We start from the raw sequence: 18,905 nt of genomic DNA, 5'->3' as shown, positions 1-18,905 counted from the left end.
AAAAAATTCTTCGAATATGCGTTACATATTTTCCCCTGCCCAACGTCTCCTTTCCGTTTCTGCTGCAATGTTCAACTCTGTGGTCATATCTATACTTTTTATCTGAACGTCTTTGCATTATCAAACAAATATGAATAGTTCACGTAGCTCTGAGAGCACAACCCTCTTTCCAAAGACATTATAGAGACATGGAAACTCATGGGTTTCACGTGTCCGTGGATTTGATAATTTAATTACACGCTCTATCCGTACAAGTTAAATGCATTTGTCACGGCTCTAATACAACGTTGCATACTTGCAATTAAAGGATATAACCAGAAGAGGGCAATAGTTAACAACTATCTAGTTTGGTTGAGCTGCGACTGTTTCAGTTCAACAGTTCAAGATTTACTGTCAGTTATTTTTTTGTCTCTCATATGGAACCGAAAACTATTGACGATAACGATGTAGTATGGATGACAACATTACAGTATCTTGCAGTTATAGTGTACGCACAGCGTTCTAAAAATCTGAAGTAATACAATTATATCAATAATAATTTACAAAATAAAGTTTTGCTAATTGATGTGTTTAAAACATTGAGTTAATAGTCAACGTAGTAATTTGAACAAAGCATTAAAATGAACCTATGTTATTTAAGAAAATCTTAGGAAGCTACTAGGTCAAACATGAAAAAAAAAAAGTTATATCTGTATTCAGTTACAAACGTTATTACTTGTAAATGTAAAACAGTTTAACTGGAGATAATAAGTGTATTGACTCCTGATTTAAAATAACGACCTTGAAGTAAAATATCCATTTGCAATCATAATGGGAGGATTTTGTTCCCCAGCAGAACCGTGGGTTAATCAAATGTTTCTTGCCGGACCCTTATATGCAACGTACAAAGCAGGTCCTTTGAGGTAGAGGACCAACGTTGTTTTTACATGCTGATCTGAAATCGGTTTGGCGTCTCTCTTAGAATGGTTTCGTAGGGCGTTTGGGAAAGGATAGCTGATTCTGTATCAGCTCAAAAAGAAACCTGCTACCATGTACTTGAGAACTGGCGAGAGCGCATTGAGGGTTTGGTGTGGGTGAAACCAGAACATATTCATTACCATACATTTTTAATTGAATTTGACTTGCGTTTGGATGACAACTGACTCACAACCGTTAATGTTATCGGTAAATTAGCTATGTAAAGTAACATGAGCATTTGATTTTATGGCAAGATAAATTCTGTTTGTCAAACAAAATTTTTTGAATGTAGCTGTCACCTGACATAACGACAAGTACCGGTTCAACGTCCTGTCTTTCTCTATTGTTCGCTTTTGTTTCGCCAGAATATTAGTCTTTATTTGCATATGAATAAAAATGCATGGTGTTGCAAGTTGACCGTTATTGCAGACGGGACACGGAATGGTTATGTGAAATAAACAGGGAAGATGTTGTCTGCCAAACTGATTTCTCTGCTCACGTCTTACCCGCTGAGGAGGATTCAGCACCAAACCTGCTACTCCTATTTCTCAATCAATCGAAACAGACAAGCACCTACGTTCCCATTTGGGCCCGCTGTTACGAAAAGAGACTTTCATAAACAAAAACTGTGGTCACGTTCTCTGGCATGCCAGTACTATGGATCTGATGGCAAAAGATGTTTCAGTTTGACACCTGCTGGAATTGTAAACCTCGCTCCACAGTCTGTCCAGCCGTATCTCCGGCTAATGAGGCTAGACAAACCGATCGGTGAGTAGATAACTTATAGAAGATTTAAGATGTTGGAGAAAAAATATCATCTCGTCGTGACTTACTTGTTTTTATTTTTTAACAAACACAAAAAATCATAGATCACTGATAACGTTTATACCAACATTTCTATTTCCATGTTATCTAATTATGTGTGTGTGCACCTGTTGGTTTGTTTTGTATTTACTCTGCAGGCACGTGGTTGCTCTACTTGCCCTGTACATGGAGTATTGGCCTAGCTGCTGATCCAGGTTGTTTGCCTGATCTGGGCATGCTTACATTGTTTGGTGTTGGAGCATTGCTGATGAGAGGAGCTGGATGTACCATTAATGACATGTGGGACAAAGACTTTGACAAGAGGGTAATACCACACAGTTTTACTGTAGTTGAGTCTGTAGCTGGTTGCTATGGTTTCACATCATTTGAAACAGACCCTAAATCACTTATTGTAATTTGGTTGCAAATACTTAATAGTTTTTTTTCCCCCCACACGTAAATGCACCTTTATACTCAGAACTGAGTCAGAATAAGTAAGTGGTCTAGTTGTTTTAAAACACACTTGTTTTGCTCCATTTTGACAGTTATTACTCAATGCAAACACATCATGTGAGTAAGATATTACAAAATGGTCACTTATAGGCTGATGTAACCTGTAATGTCAATATTTAAAAGCTCTTTACTTGTATAGGACTGGGTTGTCCTAAATCATTGACTGTTTTAGCTAATGCTCTTGCTTTAAATTGCTTCACTCTTGTATACCAACATAAGAAGTATAGAAGACCTTTATCATGTAGTTTTCACTTAGTGGTTATGCATATCCACTGCTTGGTTGCAGTGTATGGTACATGTGTTTCTTTATAATATTACATAAGCCTGAGTGACAGATGTCACAAATGTTTGTAAAATGTAATAAAAGCACTGTTGGTCATTTGTCACATTTACACAAATATTATATTGCAAGATGTGTGTGTGTGTATCTCTCTCTCTCTATATATACATATATATATATATATATATATATATATATATATATATATATATAATTAGGTATCCAGAACGGCCTCACGGCCGATTGCGTCAGGGGAGATCTCTCGGTTTCAGGCCCTAGTCTTTCTGGGAGGACAGCTCAGCCTTGCATTAGGGGTTCTGCTCTGCCTCAATTATTACAGGTACAATACAAGACTGTATGGTTATTATTAAAAGAACTTTTTCTATCAGTTCCTTTCTCCTTAAAACCTCTGGCTCAGATTGCTGATAGACAGTGAGAGACACACTTGCTGTCTAGACTCAAGAGCAATTTAAGTCATAAGTCTTGTGCAGCGACATTGTATAGTGTAATATTGTAACATTGTAACAATGAAGCTGATTTTGATCCACTCTCTTCACAGTATTGCACTTGGTGCTGCTTCATTGTCTCTGGTTGTCACCTATCCTCTAATGAAGAGGATCACGTACTGGCCTCAGCTTGTGTTAGGTATCATTTCAGCCATCGCAAATCCCTTTAAATGTTTCAAAACATAATACTTCACGGTAGTTCTGCTTGTAAAAATGATGTTCAGGAGTGGATCTTTGCCCGAATTTTGCCCTTAGGTTTAACTTTTAACTGGGGAGCTTTGCTGGGTTGGTCTGCTGTCATGGGATCCTGTGATTGGTCAGTGTGCCTGCCATTATATTTCTCTGGTGTGATGTGGACATTGATTTATGACACCATCTATGCCCATCAGGTAACATAATGACTTACATAATTTTCTCAACTCAGTATCTAGAATTGATTGGCATTATTGTTCAACAATGCTCACCTTGAATGCCTTTAATCAGAATTATTGACTGTTTGTTCACCAGGACAAAGATGATGATGTAAGAGTAGGGGTCAAATCAACAGCCTTGAGGTTCCAGGAGCAGACCAAGCCCTGGCTAAGCAGCTTTGCAGTAGCCATGCTGTCAGGACTGGTGCTAGCAGGTGTCAACGCTAACCAGACACTGCCATACTATGGGGCTGTATCTGCAGTTGCTGTGCATCTCGCACATCAGGTTTGTTTTCATGATTTATTTGTGTTGTAAGAGTAAATCTGGTAGAGGGTCACATGTAACCAATCTTTTGGGACTTTATACAGTAGTACTTCTGTTATATCTTGAAAAGTTACGTGGCTTATGGTGACAATAACTTGGAAAATATTTCAGACAATGAATGCTTCCTATTTTCTATTTACTTGCAATGACAACGACATTCAACTCGGGCAATGAATGTTTACGTTCTGTTTTGTAGATATACTCTTTGGATATCAACAAGCCAGAGGACTGTTGGAAGAAATTTGCCTCAAACCGTAACCTTGGACTTCTCTTATTTATGGGAATAGTTGTTGGCAATTTATGGAAAAAAAGACAAGAAGGTCCATTAGAAATGGAATTAAACATGAATCAAAAGTAAAACTCTGAGGACACTTCATTTTTCCTAGTCTATAATTTAGTTTGCATTCACAATCATTTTTGAGTCTTTTCCACGAGGAATATTCTCTCCAGAGCTATTATTAAATTTGACACCTTTTTGAAAGACGTACATTCTTGAAACCTCTATGATAAATATCAATGTGAAAACAAATTTTTCTTTAATGTTTGCTTCTTCTGAAAACTCATTTTAAAAACTACAACAGGTCATATCTAAGATATTGTTTTTAAATAATTGGAAAACATTACATCTATAAAAATTAATGTTAACATCAAGAATATTGGCAGTGAATATTAGCTACGCACATGAGTCAAAAATACATTTAAATTTTTTTTTTTTTCCATACATGGGAAGACAATATAAAACAAAAAGCCTATACATGTTGATTTCTAACTTTGATCCAAGCCTGGAATGCCTTTAGTAGAGAAAGGGTGGAGTTTGGTAAGGTGAATGACATATTCCATTCCTCATTGCAAGTTTTTGAGCAGCTTACCAAAGAGATTGGAACACCACTGAAACACCGAAAGTTCATTAAAGTGGAGAGTTTCACGGAAAGGAATCATTTGGATTACTGCAAGTGTAAAACACCGATGTCACGCGACCCATCACGACGAAGCCCTCTCCTCGTACGGAGACTCGTAGACGTCCATGGGCGGGCAGGTGCAAACCAGATGCTGGTCGCCGTAGATGTCATCAATCCGTGAAATCGTGGGCCAGAACTTGGTCTCAGGTCTCACAAAAGGCTGAAATGATTCAAAACAAAAAGATCTTACATGTTTTATTCCAGAAGATTACAAGCGCAAAAAATTGAATCCTAAATGGACAGAAAATATGAGCATAGGAAACTTCTGTATTTGAGGTATTATGTCTATTAAATTAGCCAGTGCAGTTTATGTTGGTGTGTTCTGTCTGACACGCACCATGGGAAAAGCAGCATATTCCCTGGAGTATGGTCTGTCCCACGTTGATGATGCAATAGAGGCCAGGGAGTGAGGAGCCATCTGTTTGATAAAAGGTACTCGTGTGACATAACTGTCATACTGGACAATACTAAGCAGGGCCATATACAATCTGCCAATCACTTCGGTTTCACGTGCTGTCACGACCTAGTCATGCACTGCCCCACCCCCTCACCCTCCTTATCTGGGCAAGAACATTTTTCTCCAATTGGACAAATACTTGAAAAGCGTTACGTTTTTAAGAAATCTGGCTCAAAAACCCAGAGCCCAGTACAAGAGTTGGTATTGTGAGTAGTCGGGGGAAAGCATTGCGAGAGGCAAGAAATAAAACAGACATAGATTAAAACAATCAAATTCCTCCCATGTACAGAACAGTTCTTCCTCTTTATCTTTCCTTTATTGCATTTGCATTGATTGGAGAGGCGGCAGAGCAGTCTTCTGAAGATAGCACTCCTAAGGTATGTGTGCTGAGTCCGATGAAATCAACAGAATCAATGCGTTAATCACTGTATGTAAAGTCGGGAGAAACCTGGCTGCCCACCCGGCAGAAACTCACCTTCAAAGGATTCACCCGGGAATCCATCCTGCCCTCCTCGATTTCAGCGATTTCCTGACGAATGGCGATGAGTGAATCGCAGAAGCGATCCATCTCAGCCTTGTCCTCTGACTCAGTGGGCTCGATCATCAGCGTGCCCGCCACAGGCCATGACATGGTGGGAGCATGGAAACCTAAACAAGTAAACGATCAGATTACATGTCAAGGCACGAATCCAGTACTCGTTTGACTCATAATTTGCGTAAAAAGCTCCTGTGTAATTTCGTAATAAATCCACATTGATGAATAAGAGTTAACTTCACATGGGTAAACAATAAAGTTAAATTGTAATATGTGAAAACTGACACTTTCTTTCTAGTTTTGTTTTGGCTGTGGGCACCCCTGTAGACATCTTCTGTTACATAGTTTGTTTTTTTTAAGTTAAACAAACTGAAAAAGTATGACTTGTTCATTTTATAAAAGAATGTTCTAGATGAGTCAGATTGTACCGTGGGATTTCGCCACACTAACCGCCAAGAGACAAAGCTTTGCATTTCTTCAGTCTCTGCAAATGAGGTCTTACCATAATCCTGCAGCCTTTTTGCAACATCTGCAGCCTCAATGTTTGCTGTTTTTTTGAATGGTCTTACATCAAGAATGAATTCATGGGCCACAAACCCTGTATCAAAGGGGAAAAAAAAAAACCATTAAATGGTTTTCATTTTCAGCTGTAGGTCACAGATATTTAAAAGGCTAACACCGTGGCACCCTGCCATCACTAATTGACACGTGGGAAGACAACCATGCCACCTTTCTGAGTCACTGCTGAAAGACTCATTCATCTACATTCTTCCAGTTTTGATTCAAGAACGTGTTACTACAACGCCCCAAAGACATTTGTCTGGGTTTGAAAGTACAAGTAACCTTGCTAAAAAAAAAAAAGAAGCACTGTAAGCAGAGTTACAGTATCCCCCTGAAAAATGCCTAAGTAAGAGTAAAATAGTCACTCATTTACAGTTTACAAAAACGGTTGTCACTTTAACTCGAGTACTTTTTTTTTACTTTTACTTTTTCCACCCCTGACTTTTGTTAAGATCTTAGGCAAACCAAAAACAAGTGGCAGCAAAAACAATTCATATATAATTACTTAAGATCTCATCTCACCTTTTGAACCCTTGAAAAGGATCTTGTAATGGTTCTCCAGTCTCTTAGCCATGTAGTTGGCATTAAGGATGGCTATTTCTGTAGCATGAACCAAACCCTTTGCTCCCATCATCTGTATGAAGAGAGAAATGCATTAGAAACTCTCAGACACGTGTCTGTTACCTTTATAAAGTACAGACAGTGTTACCCTGTTGAACTGAACGCCCTCTAATTGATGTGCATCAAATAAAGAGAAAGCTTAGAGTGCAGCACAGACCTGAAAAGACAGGCACAAAAGAGCCAGCGAGACTGTAACATAGCTCTAATGTTGAAGATTCATACTGGTCAAACAGTGTACTGTAAACTTTCATGGATGATGTTCTCCAACAGAACAACAACAGAAATAATACGTTTTGTGGTTACTTCTGTTGTTGTTGTTGTTGTAGTAACTGAAGCCAGAATAAATGCCCTCATACTGAGGTTGTGTTGAGGACCTCCTCTCTATAATACATCAGACTGCCAGGGTCATGCGATACTCAGAAAAGGGAAACTGAAGTGAAGCATAGATAGACCGACCACTTCAACTGACAGAAATCACACATACAGGCAGAATCACCCACGCCAGGACCAACAAGAGATTCATTTACCTTAATGTAAGCCCATGAGATGGGTAAGATGGCACTGGAGCCCCAGGGAGCAGCGCTGATGGTACCCAACGACTTTAACATATTATCAGACATGGTGACCACTGGGTGACACGGGAGAAAAGGTGCCAAGTGCTGCTTCCTGTAATGATAATACAACTTTCGTTCAAAATGACATAATAGGTGGTCTTTGTTAAGTAAACCTGAAAGACGTTTGCTGGCAATGATGGAAAATTTTTTAAAAAATGTATATACATATTCCTAAGTCGAGACTTACACCTCGTTTACAAACACACTTACACTCCAATGGGTCCCATTCCTGGGCCACCACCTCCGTGAGGAATACAGAATGTTTTATGAAGGTTCAAGTGAGAGACATCAGAACCATAATCTCCAGGTCGACACAGCCCCACCTAAATCAATCAATTAATAAATAAATAAAGATATGAGTTCTCATCTATAGTGAAGTAGTATTTACTATAGTCACGTACATTTTTAAAAACTAGAACGAAAAAATATTTTAGATCACGTCTTATGCTGTGTACACCCTGACTAATATTTTGTTGTGTCCTCGAGAATGGTTCATTGAAGTGGGTAAAAACCTCTACGATACAAAAAGGTACATGAATCCTTAAACTATATATACGAGAAAAGTAGCAAGACCAGACCACACTGATGCTTGCCTCTAGAAACCTTTGGCTAGACTAGTTTGTCTTGAAAATACTATGGAATTTGTAGTATGAACAAAGGTGAATCCAGCCACTTAAAATTACCACATTCTTCACGCTCCTAGATTATGGTAAGTAGTATTATAGGGAAACAAAGGAGTACAGATGGCTATTAAGACAAATAGGTGAACATAATTAAAGTTTAATTATAGTGTGTTTTCTTTACGACAACAATTGTTTGTTTTCTTAACGTCAACCCACCTGTGCATTCATATTGGCTCCATCCAAGTACACCTGGCCACCATTCTGGTGAATGAGGTCACATACTTCACTTACATTCTCCTCAAACACACCATTGGTAGAGGGATATGTGATCATTATGGCAGCCAGGTTGGCTTTGTGTTTGTCCACCTGTAGAAAAAAAAAAAAAGCCAGAAATAATGAAAAATTCAAATCAAGAGTTGCTGTCAATTCTAAACAGCCTCTGAATTTTCAAAACCGTGTAAACAGCTAGTGAGGAGCTGTACCTGTTAAAATCACTAGTTCTATTGTCTTGACTCAAACGAGTCAGTGACATACATTTAAGGAAAATATCTATGTGAGAATGTTCCATGACAAAGATATTAACCATGTCGATCTTGATGGAGCACACTTTGGTTGTACAGTGCTCATGGCTTTCCGAACATCACAAGATAAGTCTTTACAATGGGTCAGAACATCCTGCATGCTTTGGAACTGGACGTATATCTTTTTACAGGACCATATTTGCATACCATTGCTTTCAGGTGTGCCATGTCAATGTTTCCATCTTTATCTGTCTCCACCACCTGAACCTTAAGTCCAGCCATCTGAGCACTGGCAGGGTTGGTTCCATGGGCAGACTTGGGAATCAGACAGACCTGTGCAAAATTGCGACCACAAATACATCTGAAACACAGTCCTCTGTTGCCCCAAAACAATAGTTTTATCAACATAGACAAACTGTCATAAGGGTTACTAAAGGATTATTACAGACTCACAATAAGGAATTGCAATATTTAAGGAGATTAATTCCAGCAAAAATATATAAAGTGTACTGGCCACAGAAACTCGTATAACTACATAGCGTAAATGTGTTGATATTTGGTGTCTGCTGTTTATTTAAACCAGTATATGCTTAATCTAATTGGTTATGGATTGGTCTTTGTTAGGGTACACTGTTGACTGTGGGGGTTGTATCTAACAGTATATTTGTAAGAAAGTAACTAACCAATTACATGAATTTTGGTGATGAAAGTTGCAAAATCATTAGGTGTCAGCTGATCTTTGGCTTCACAGAGACTACAATCCCAGTCATATGAGGTTACGAACAAATACATTCAAATGTTAAGAGAAAAGAGGCATAACATTGATGGTCCCTTATAAATTTAATTTACAAAAAAAGTTACAACATTTGTGACTGTCACTGGGACATATTCACACTGATACTCTGTTACACTGAGTTTTTTCCCCCCAAAAAAAGAAACATGTTCAAACAGAGAAGTCAATGACTAACAGACCTAGAGTCTTAAAATCACCAAATATGGAATCTTAGACTAATGTGAAATCTTTTAACCCTGTGAAATGGGGTGGTTTTCTTTTTCTATCTCCTATTTGTTCAGCTCTGGCAGTTTGGACCTTGGATGTTTCAAGGGCACAAGCTACTATCTAAGATGTGCTTATAAGGGAGTTGTTAAAAAACAAAGGCCAGATTACAGAACAGTGAAACGACTTGAACAAGCAACCTTATCTCAGACCACGTCCAGGTCCTATCAACAGATTTTGCTACTGCTCAGCATTCTGCGTTTCATGTAATTGCCAAACACCCACTTAAATAAGGACATAGCCAAAAGAGATTAAATTGTTAATAGTTACAAAATTTGTTACTAAACTGTAACTGTACCATATCTCAGCTTCCTAGAAGTCATTACAAGACCAGAGGAAATTCACTTAGACAGCAGTGGGTTTTTGGTCAATTTTTGACAGAGTGTTTGGCATTACGGTTGTGTAAGTGTTTAAATTGAGATGAAATGAAAGACTGATACGTGATAAAGTGTACGCGGACAGTGAACCGTGTCAGTGCTTGTTTGGGGGCGATACGTACGGTTCTGTGCGATTCTCCTTTGGAGTTGAGATAGGCTTTGATTGCAGCCAGGCCAGCGTATTCTCCCTGAGCCCCACTGCAAAAGCACAGTCATAAACGCTCCATTAGGAACTCCGCATATACATTAGACCCTGGCTCAGCTCATCAGACAGACAAAGTTCAAACTCTGGTTCAAAGGACTTCCTTAAAGTGCGTCCCTTTTCTCTGGGTGAAAGTACAGTGCAGTGAAAATAACCTGAAGTGCTGAGCAACCTGAGGGCAATCTGTCGGTGGTTGATGAAGAATGGCGTGTTTGTTTTATCTGACAACGCCCCTGTGCCGCCCCAAACATACCAATAGAACTTGAGTTAATCAATTACAGTATAACTACCGATTAAAAAAAAAAAAAGCTCATGGTTGAAACAGCTCATATATTCATGGATTGATGCCTGATTGACAAACGCTTACGACGAATAACGCCATATGCACAACCGCAAACCGACATCAGCTCTAACAAGGACACGGTACAAGACACAGAGGCTTGCCTGTTTGGTTGGAATGAAATGTTGTCATATCCAGTGATCTCACAGAGGTCCCTCTCTAACTGCCTGAAGAGCTTCTGATAACCTTCAGCCTGCTCCAGCGGCACAAAGGGGTGGATGTTCGCAAATTCCTTCCAGGTGATTGGCTGTTGAGGTCATCAAAAGAACCATTTAATTACACGGACTGGCTAAAGAGCAGACAAGGCTGATATAATGAAGAATCATTTAGATGTTGATCTGATCTGGTAAACATTGATCTGGTTTAGGAGTGCAGTAGCACAATAGCCAGACTGGGGGCACGACCCCAAATTTATAGAACTAAAAAGGACTTGGTAACCACAGGAATTCTTATATTTGACCCAGAGATAACCTAAACAAGACTTGCCCTAAAAACAAACAAACAAACAAAACAAAAAAAAAAGACTCACCATGAGTTCTGCAGAGCTGTTCAGTTTCATAGTGCAGGAGCCCTGCATGTCAAAAAAGAACACTTCAGTTTGTAACAAGTTTACTGTAGCATTAAAACGACAAATTTATACATACATATATATATATATAAATAAATATTCACTTGATTACAGCGTATTCATCTGACTCACCAATGGAATCATACTATGCACAAGAGAAATGTCCTTATTTTCCAGACGTTTCATATAGCGGACAATGTTGGTCTCTGAGTGGTAACTGAAAAGGAAAAAAAAAAAAAATACTGCATACATCACCTTGGAATAAAATACCTCGAGACTAGATCACGTTCTGCATTTGAAATACGTTTTAGTGATTTAGTGATTAATGTTCAGCCGTAATCATTAGCACAAAAGGCTTACTCAGGCAATGTTTATCTCCATTAAAATTACATATTGTGCAGGTTAAAATCCATGTACAGGTGAGCACTCTGAACAACGTAATTACATGTCTCCCATTATCAATGAAGCAAAACAATTTATGGTCCTTCCTAAATATAAGATAAGACTCATTCTCATTCTGGGACAAAATGTTTTGCCTAGTTTCACTCAAGAAGCACTACATTTTATAGTCAGCAAACGTTCTGACAGCTAATGTTACCAACCACGCAACTGCAGAGAATGTAACCGTTTCCTGATTTCACTAAACTCACTTAAGACTGAAACTAATGCTGTCACCACATTGATTAAACTCTTTTTCATTCACAAGTCTAAGAAATGAACATTGCTCCTCCTTTAACAAGAGCATTACTAACCAATTGAACACAGGGTGAGTGAGGAACTTGCTGGTTCTTTTGAAAGGACTTGCCAGAAGTCCCTTTGTTCTCTCACTCATTTTCTCAGCAATGAGTTCCTGGAAAGAGAAGGATTTTGAATTGTTGATTTGAAAGAGGTGTTCTAATTTAAATGAAAGGAAAAAAAAAAAAGAAAACAAGGATAAATCGGGACAGTAAAGCTGGAACTCACTGCTGAGGACTCGCATCCAAAAATCCAGAGCAAATCATCCAGGTCTCTCTCTGCAACCGTCTCATCCAGGGAGACACCAAGCTGGATCAGAACAAAGACCACACAAAACACAGCGAATCAGTCAGAAAAAAAAAAACCACACTTCACAAAATAACATTTTTTTCTTGGCTGCTTACAAGGGATAATTGGTGTGCTTACTCACTACATACTTGTGTGAGACACTGCAGTAATTCTGAGAAGTGATGCTACTGATTAATGATTGCTTTCTCGGTTAATTGAACGAGAAGAATTTGCCAGAATCATGACTCACTATCCCCTCGCTGTAGACCCGAAGGTTGATTTCACGCTGCGCGGCCTTTTCCAAAATGTCTTTGGCAGCGACCCCGCAGTGAATCTTCAACGTGTCGAAAAACATCTCATGCTGGAGCTTGTGCCCTGCGCGTTTTAAACCTACCAAGACGAAACGGAACCACAAATTAGCACTGTGGAAAAAAAAAACAGCAAAGGGTTCAGCAATGTATGACTGAAGGCACAGTCCTGCCACTTACCCTCAGCCAGTATTAAGGCAGCATTATGGGTTCTCTCAGCAATGTGTCTGAGACCTTGTGGACCATGATACAATGCAAACATGGCAGCCATGTTCGCAAGGAGGGCCTGGGAACAGAGGAAAGTTCCGGAAAAATCATCAAAACGAAAGAGGTGAATGTAGAATATGACTTTATTGTCAGTGAGTAAAGAGGGTCTGAAGAGTCTGTGAGACCTGTGCGGTGCAGATGTTGCTGGTGGCTTTGTCTCGGCGAATATGCTGTTCCCTCGTCTGGAGAGCCAGACGATACACTTCCTTACCAGTCGCGTCTCTGCAGAAGACATTTAGAGGAAAATACTCGTAATATGTAAAACTGTGATTAGGGACAACCGTGAATGCAAACTGACTCAAAATCCACATTTAGCGTGAGGCAGTTTTCATATGATGTCAGACATCCGGCAGTACTAAACTAATACTCTCTCATAATCTTCGAAATGAGAATTCACCTGGTCACTCCGACCATTCTGCCCGGCATCATTCGCACCAGTTTGTCCTTCACTGCAAAGAAAGCGGCATGAGGTCCTCCGTAACAGAGTGGCACTCCAAACCTCTGGGCGCTGCCAAGGGCAACGTCCACCCCAAATTCACCAGGAGGACGTAGGACACACAGAGCCAACAAGTCAGTGGCACAGCAAGCCAGTGCCTGGGAAAATGAGATTATATTAGTAAATGCTTTTCAAAAGCCTTAATTGGGTAGCTTATCCCAAATATTAATGAGATCAAAGAGTAAGATAACTATCTACTAGATTACAGAGCAAAACAGCTATGTACTTACCAATAATAATCTACAATATATTTTAAAAGTCCACTTGCAAGCTTACATAACCAGTCCAAGAATTAAAAGAATTTATATCTACACCTCTCACATAACTCGATGACAAACCAATACCGTCACAGAGATTCTAAAATCTCAAAAACAATAAGAGTTTATACTCTTATATTTATTACCCCTTCAGGCTTACTCTGAATCCAAGACACCAGACTTCTCACATTCATTGACATTCACAGTATGCTTTCAGTTAAAGGCAATTGTCCAAACGTAATGTCTGAATTAAAAAAAAATGTTTAAATTAAAACAATAACAAGTGTCTGTATTTCAGCTCAGCGATAACTTACTCCACCCTTATGGGCTCTGTCCACCAGAGCGGTGAAATCCTCCACCCGGCCCTCAGTGTCAGGGTACTGGAAAAGCACTCCACTAACATCGTTCCCACTGAAATCCATCTCATGAGGCAACTTCAGCACAGTCTTTACTCCAATATAACTAGACAGAAAAAAAAAACACACACACACACAAAATCACTCACGTTATTGTTAAGGGTCACTCACGTCATCGTTAAGAGTAGCATCGTCACCCTCAAAATGTAAAATGAAATGACTTTGGACAACGTGTCACTCTCCACATTAACGTTAAAACGGAGAGAACCAGGGTGTGCCGTACTTGGCTCTGGTTTGTACGACTGCAATGGTCTGCGGATGACAGCGCGGGTCCATGTAGAATATTCTCCTCTTATTTTGCCTGAAGACAGGATAAAACAGAAACAGAGTGAGACAAGTTCTCTACAGTAGGGTTCAACAACACCACGCACATAATCAGTCTTTCATTTTCCGTGTTTCACTCACCTGTGGCAGAGCTGCATAGCCTCTGCAGCCGCGGTGCCTTCATCCAGCAGAGAGGCATTGGCGACGGGTAACGCGGTGATATCACACACCATGGTCTGGTAATTCAGCAGACTCTCCAGACGCCCCTGGGAAACCTCTGGCTGGTAAGGTGTATACTGTGTCACCCTAAAAACAGAAAACACAAGCTGTTACTTGGATATAACAGGACCTTTGGGTGTTCAGCAACACTTAAGTCTCTTGCTTTCAACTCCTTACATAAGCACTTGTTCTCCCCAAAGGTATTAAAACATGCTTGAATAAAAAACATTCTCTCAGAGGATTATACGTGTGTGATTCAGTGAAAGGTTACGAGGGGTGAAAGCTTTAACTGAAGTCCCAAGGCTCCAGTCACAAGATTTATCTGATGTCCAGATACTTATTTCTGGATGCTGCAATTAAAGCGTCTTAATTCCACTGAGCCCAAAATGACTAACCGTGCTCAACTTGTGATTGAAATAAAACTGTACAGCTCACGTGGGAAATTAGAACGGCATTCGCATCAGGTCATGAATGCAATCCTGAGACCTCATAACCATGAAGTAGAAACTCACTGAGACACTGTTTTACCAGTGAAGTCAATGATTTCATATACATGTTGCTCAGGATCATGGATGCTTATCATTTTGTAACATGCAAAGAAAGAAAAAAAAAAAAAGAGACACAAACCATCCGGAATTTTCCAGAAGATTTCTCTGGATCACAGGTGGCACAGAGCAGTTATAGTAGCCCATTCCAATGTAGGATCTCCACAGCTTGTTCTCAGAGGCAATTTTTTGGAGTGAGTCAAGAATTTCATTTTCACCTGTAAAGATGAGGTTGGTAATACAAATTTACTTCAAATAGCTCATTACTGTTGTACATAATTATACCGCTCTACCAAATTTACCGCATTTAAACAGATAACCTATAATCACGCATATTTAATCAGAAACGACTCCCACACATTTTACAAAAAGCCACTGTGACCAACAGCCAGAAAAGGCTCTTAAATACATTCAAATTTGTCTGTACACCATCTTTTAGCTGTGCCTCTCTTACCCGCATACAAAAAAAATGGATGAAACGAATTACTGGTAATGTCCTACTTTCACTCAAAGAGAAAAAGATTAGCGTGATGCAGCACAAATTGAAAGCAGCTATCGTTCCATTTCGTTGGCAGCAGTAATACTCAAACCCAGTTTAAGTAACACTCAAACCTAATTTAGACAATTATAGAGAGTTCCTTCTGATCTCTGAACCATATCTTGTGCCCCGGTCATACAAATCTTCAGAAACATGGACACAAAAAGCCAGCAAATAGTGTCAGGTGCCCCAAAATACACGAACTACATCAAAATAGCATACGTTTGTGAAAGAAGCCAAAGAAGAAAATTTCTAGTGATTTCAGTTCTGGGTTTGATGCACTGCAATTGAAAACCCTGGGTTGCATGCATATAAGTGTATGAAATCTACAATTTGCTTAGGAGGAGAACAAAGAAAACGACATATGGACAATTTTGTGATGGTTAGTTTAATTCCCACTGCTCAGGGGTAATTTGGCCGGTACATTCCGAGACACTGGAATTCCCAAGGCTTTATCCTGCAGCTTAGCAACCTGCAACTCAGCAGGGCCAGGACAACAAAGCAGTTCAAACTGAACCACGCACTTCGCAGCTAAAGTTATGAAATTTCACTTCATATAACAGTAAAACTGACCAGTACGTAAGGCGAGTATGTTTGTTTTGTCCGCGAGTGCTTGAAATGATTTCATCGGAAATCTCTCAAGCATCCATAAATGTTGTGAAAGCATTTATAGGGGGTGAGAGAGAGAGAGAGAGTGTGTGTTTGTGTCCAGAGCATCTATTGTTGAAGGGAGAGTCCCTTACTGGATTTGCAAACCAAGCACTCTGTAGCTGAACCAGCAAAAATCAGTATGCCCCATTCCCTCCCATCACTCCCCATCAGGGTCTTCAGCGTGGCTTACCTCAAAACATTATGCAGAGACAATGGAGGGGGGTAAAAAGAGGTAAAACCATCTTGACGTTCACAAGACTCAGTTCTAAGTCATGCATGAGATTCATGTTTGACCATGGTAATGTTGACATGGGCTCCATGCACAGTCTCTTCCCAATTCCACTGTAGTTAATGTACTGTTCTTTACACGACACAATTCCATTCACCAGAACATTTCAGTTCAGAATGGAGGGGGGGGGGGGGAGATCATGCCTGCATCTGTTCATTTCCACATCTGGGAGATCTTTTTTTTCTTTTTAAGCTTAAATCAAATATCTGAACTTTACAAATCACTAATCTAGTCTAGCCTGGATCGAAGTGAACTGGTAGCCCGTATAGAGGGTTCAGCTAGGGCTGTCTCCTGTCCAGCATGGGTGTGCACAAAATATGGATTGGGACCCTAGTGCAATTCTTTACATATTAAAATATACAAAATATTGAAAAAAAAAGAAAAAGTTTCTGCCACACTGGCCAGTACATAAAAATGGATTGCCAAATGAATAGTGAACCATTTCATCTGAACAGTTCGTTTAAACTTGCACCTGCAATAACCGTGATGAAAGTAATAAAATGCGCACAAAAAATAAATAAATAAATAAAAAAACAATTTAAAAAAAAAAGAAAGAAACCAAAGCAGATCACATTATACCACATCATTTCAAATGCAGCGCTCGGCGTGTAAACTGTAGGTATAACTTGTATTAAATGTAGGCTAGATATTCAATGTTAGCTGGCATGATGTAATGTCAAACCTAACCAGATTGAACTGGACTTGTGACGGGAGCTCAAGGCTGAACTTTACACTCTAATTGTCATCCCATTGGCATCGGCTGAGCCCGACAGGAGATTGGTGCTGCTCGCTGGGTTTCGCAAAAACAACTCCAAATATGTTCAAAGGAAGACCTAACGGCGAAAAACACTCCACGAAGGTCTATTGGCACACAATGAGCGTGCAACCTACATTCCAGCCAGACCGAAGCTTTTGTTCGAGGGAGGTCCGTTAAAAAAGCACATTTTAGACATTTGTATAATAGATGGAATAGAGAATTCTTCGACATTACGCTACTCAAGGATACAAGACAATATGGAAGTTCAAACCGCTCAATGCTCACGATCGATTTTATATTATAGTTATTCTGTAGTGAAGCAGCCTAAATATATCACAGGCTATAGAAGCGCATCAACAAATAGCACGTGCTGTCTTCTGATAACGGAGAGGAAAACTTACAGACAGGGTCGTCCATTTTCATAGTCCTCTGCAAACGGATGGAGGGTGGTAGTGTTTTGTCTATCAGCTCCTCAATCGACTGGAATTCAGACATGATAGATGTAATCAAATCAGCTGAGATAGTAATACTTTACTATTTTTAATTTAGCAAATATTTGCAAATTGCTGCGTGAAGTTGTTCCTCGTATAAAAGTTTGCTCAATCACTAACTGAAGGGTAACGTAGGCTTCAACTAAAAATTACTCCTAATGCAGTTTAATTCAACCTAAAAGACTGTTCACGAATATTAAAACGTCATAACTGATGTAACTGTTATTGTTGTGTAGATTACAATCTAATAATCAAACTTACCTCAAGTCCAAGAGCACCGAGCATCTCACTTTTCTCTTTGTCACCTGGTCCAATATGCCTCTCAGCAAAATCATCGTGCCTTGGCAGAATTCTCTCTATCTTTCTGGACCCCAGAACCACTGATGTTCTCAAACCACGTACGCTCACAGATACACCTGCGTTTCTTGCTTGCCCTTGTAGCTTTTGGAAAAATTGTCTTTTCCCACAAACATTTTTGAAATGTACGCAATTATTGACGGACTTGGTGATGATTACACCCCAGGATCTTGCGCAGCTTTGCATCTTCTTAATGATTTAATTTACAATATAGTACAGATGGTTAAGTCTGCCCCAGTATGTGTCACCCACCGAATGCTAACGATACTACATGAGTGTTTTAAATTTCTTGAGCCATCTAGTTTACACGCCTCCTCATTACACCAGAACTAGCCAATCGATAAGGGATAGAAGTCTGACGCAGCGACAAGCCCCGGTCAAAATTCCGTCACTTTTCCACGTGCAGTGTTACGACTAAGAGTAGACACCATTGATAAGAAGCCGGTATCAAGCCCTCAATGCTAAATACCACTTGTTTCGCAGCACAGTAAAGTGAAGTAAATCGTAAAACTGCCGAAAAGCGAGAGTCACGACAATTTCTCCACAAACGCTTTGTCGATTAATATACCAATACCGTGTTTGTAAGACAGACGGTGTGTAAAGACCCTACTGGGATCTATTATGTAAAAAAAAAATCCTTATAGTTCTATACTGCATAACCTGAACACGAACACAGACTTCTGGAAACGTTTGCGTAGACGTTTGGAAAAGTGTATGGCTGTTCATACCCTTAAAATGAAAAAACCTTGCACGTTTTCCTGGCTGTCTGATTGAGGACTGATGTGAGTTCTTCGAAC

At 39.6% G+C, this 18,905-nt stretch overlaps 2 protein-coding genes across 2 annotated transcripts; one reads left to right on the top strand and one right to left on the bottom strand.

Moving 5' to 3' along the window:
* Positions 1-1,424: 1,424 nt before the first annotated feature.
* On the top strand, positions 1,425-4,167 carry coq2 (coenzyme Q2 4-hydroxybenzoate polyprenyltransferase). The gene is made up of 7 exons (XM_030791014.1): positions 1,425-1,725; positions 1,920-2,086; positions 2,773-2,894; positions 3,114-3,199; positions 3,316-3,449; positions 3,568-3,756; positions 3,992-4,167. Exons 1-7 carry the CDS (start codon positions 1,425-1,427, stop codon positions 4,151-4,153), a joined length of 1,161 nt encoding a protein of 386 aa, XP_030646874.1. The 3' UTR covers positions 4,154-4,167.
* gldc (glycine dehydrogenase (decarboxylating)) lies at positions 4,168-18,351 on the bottom strand. The gene is made up of 25 exons (XM_030791011.1): positions 18,013-18,351; positions 17,662-17,740; positions 15,108-15,243; positions 14,403-14,567; positions 14,221-14,298; positions 13,896-14,043; positions 13,226-13,422; positions 12,954-13,050; positions 12,742-12,847; positions 12,504-12,643; positions 12,194-12,274; positions 11,983-12,080; positions 11,363-11,447; positions 11,192-11,233; positions 10,767-10,909; positions 10,243-10,318; positions 8,894-9,019; positions 8,382-8,531; positions 7,753-7,865; positions 7,456-7,594; positions 6,830-6,941; positions 6,249-6,344; positions 5,687-5,859; positions 5,092-5,172; positions 4,168-4,914 (listed from the first exon to the last, which is right to left on the bottom strand). The coding sequence occupies exons 1-25, from the start codon at positions 18,292-18,294 to the stop codon at positions 4,777-4,779; spliced, it is 3,081 nt and encodes a 1,026-aa protein (XP_030646871.1). The 5' UTR covers positions 18,295-18,351; the 3' UTR covers positions 4,168-4,776.
* Positions 18,352-18,905: the final 554 nt, after the last annotated feature.

This window comes from Chanos chanos, chromosome 14, assembly GCF_902362185.1.
Source record: "Chanos chanos chromosome 14, fChaCha1.1, whole genome shotgun sequence".
In the NCBI taxonomy this organism is placed as follows: Eukaryota; Metazoa; Chordata; class Actinopteri; order Gonorynchiformes; family Chanidae; genus Chanos; species Chanos chanos.
Note: the sequence above shows the minus strand (reverse complement) of the source record. Positions and strands in the feature narration are given on the sequence as shown.

Coding starts and splice junctions, on each gene's coding strand:
- gldc (XM_030791011.1), bottom strand. CDS start 18,294: ATGCAAAGCTGCGCAAGATCCTGGGGTGTAATCATCACCAAGTCCGTC. Junction 12,644..12,741: donor TGCCTTAATACTGGCTGAGG/GTAAGTGGCAGG, acceptor TCGTCTTGGTAG/GTTTAAAACGCGCAGGGCAC. Junction 5,173..5,686: donor CCCGGGTGAATCCTTTGAAG/GTGAGTTTCTGC, acceptor TTTATCAAACAG/ATGGCTCCTCACTCCCTGGC.
- coq2 (XM_030791014.1), top strand. CDS start 1,425: ATGTTGTCTGCCAAACTGATTTCTCTGCTCACGTCTTACCCGCTGAGG. Junction 2,087..2,772: donor ACAAAGACTTTGACAAGAGG/GTAATACCACAC, acceptor ATATATAATTAG/GTATCCAGAACGGCCTCACG. Junction 3,757..3,991: donor CTGTGCATCTCGCACATCAG/GTTTGTTTTCAT, acceptor TCTGTTTTGTAG/ATATACTCTTTGGATATCAA.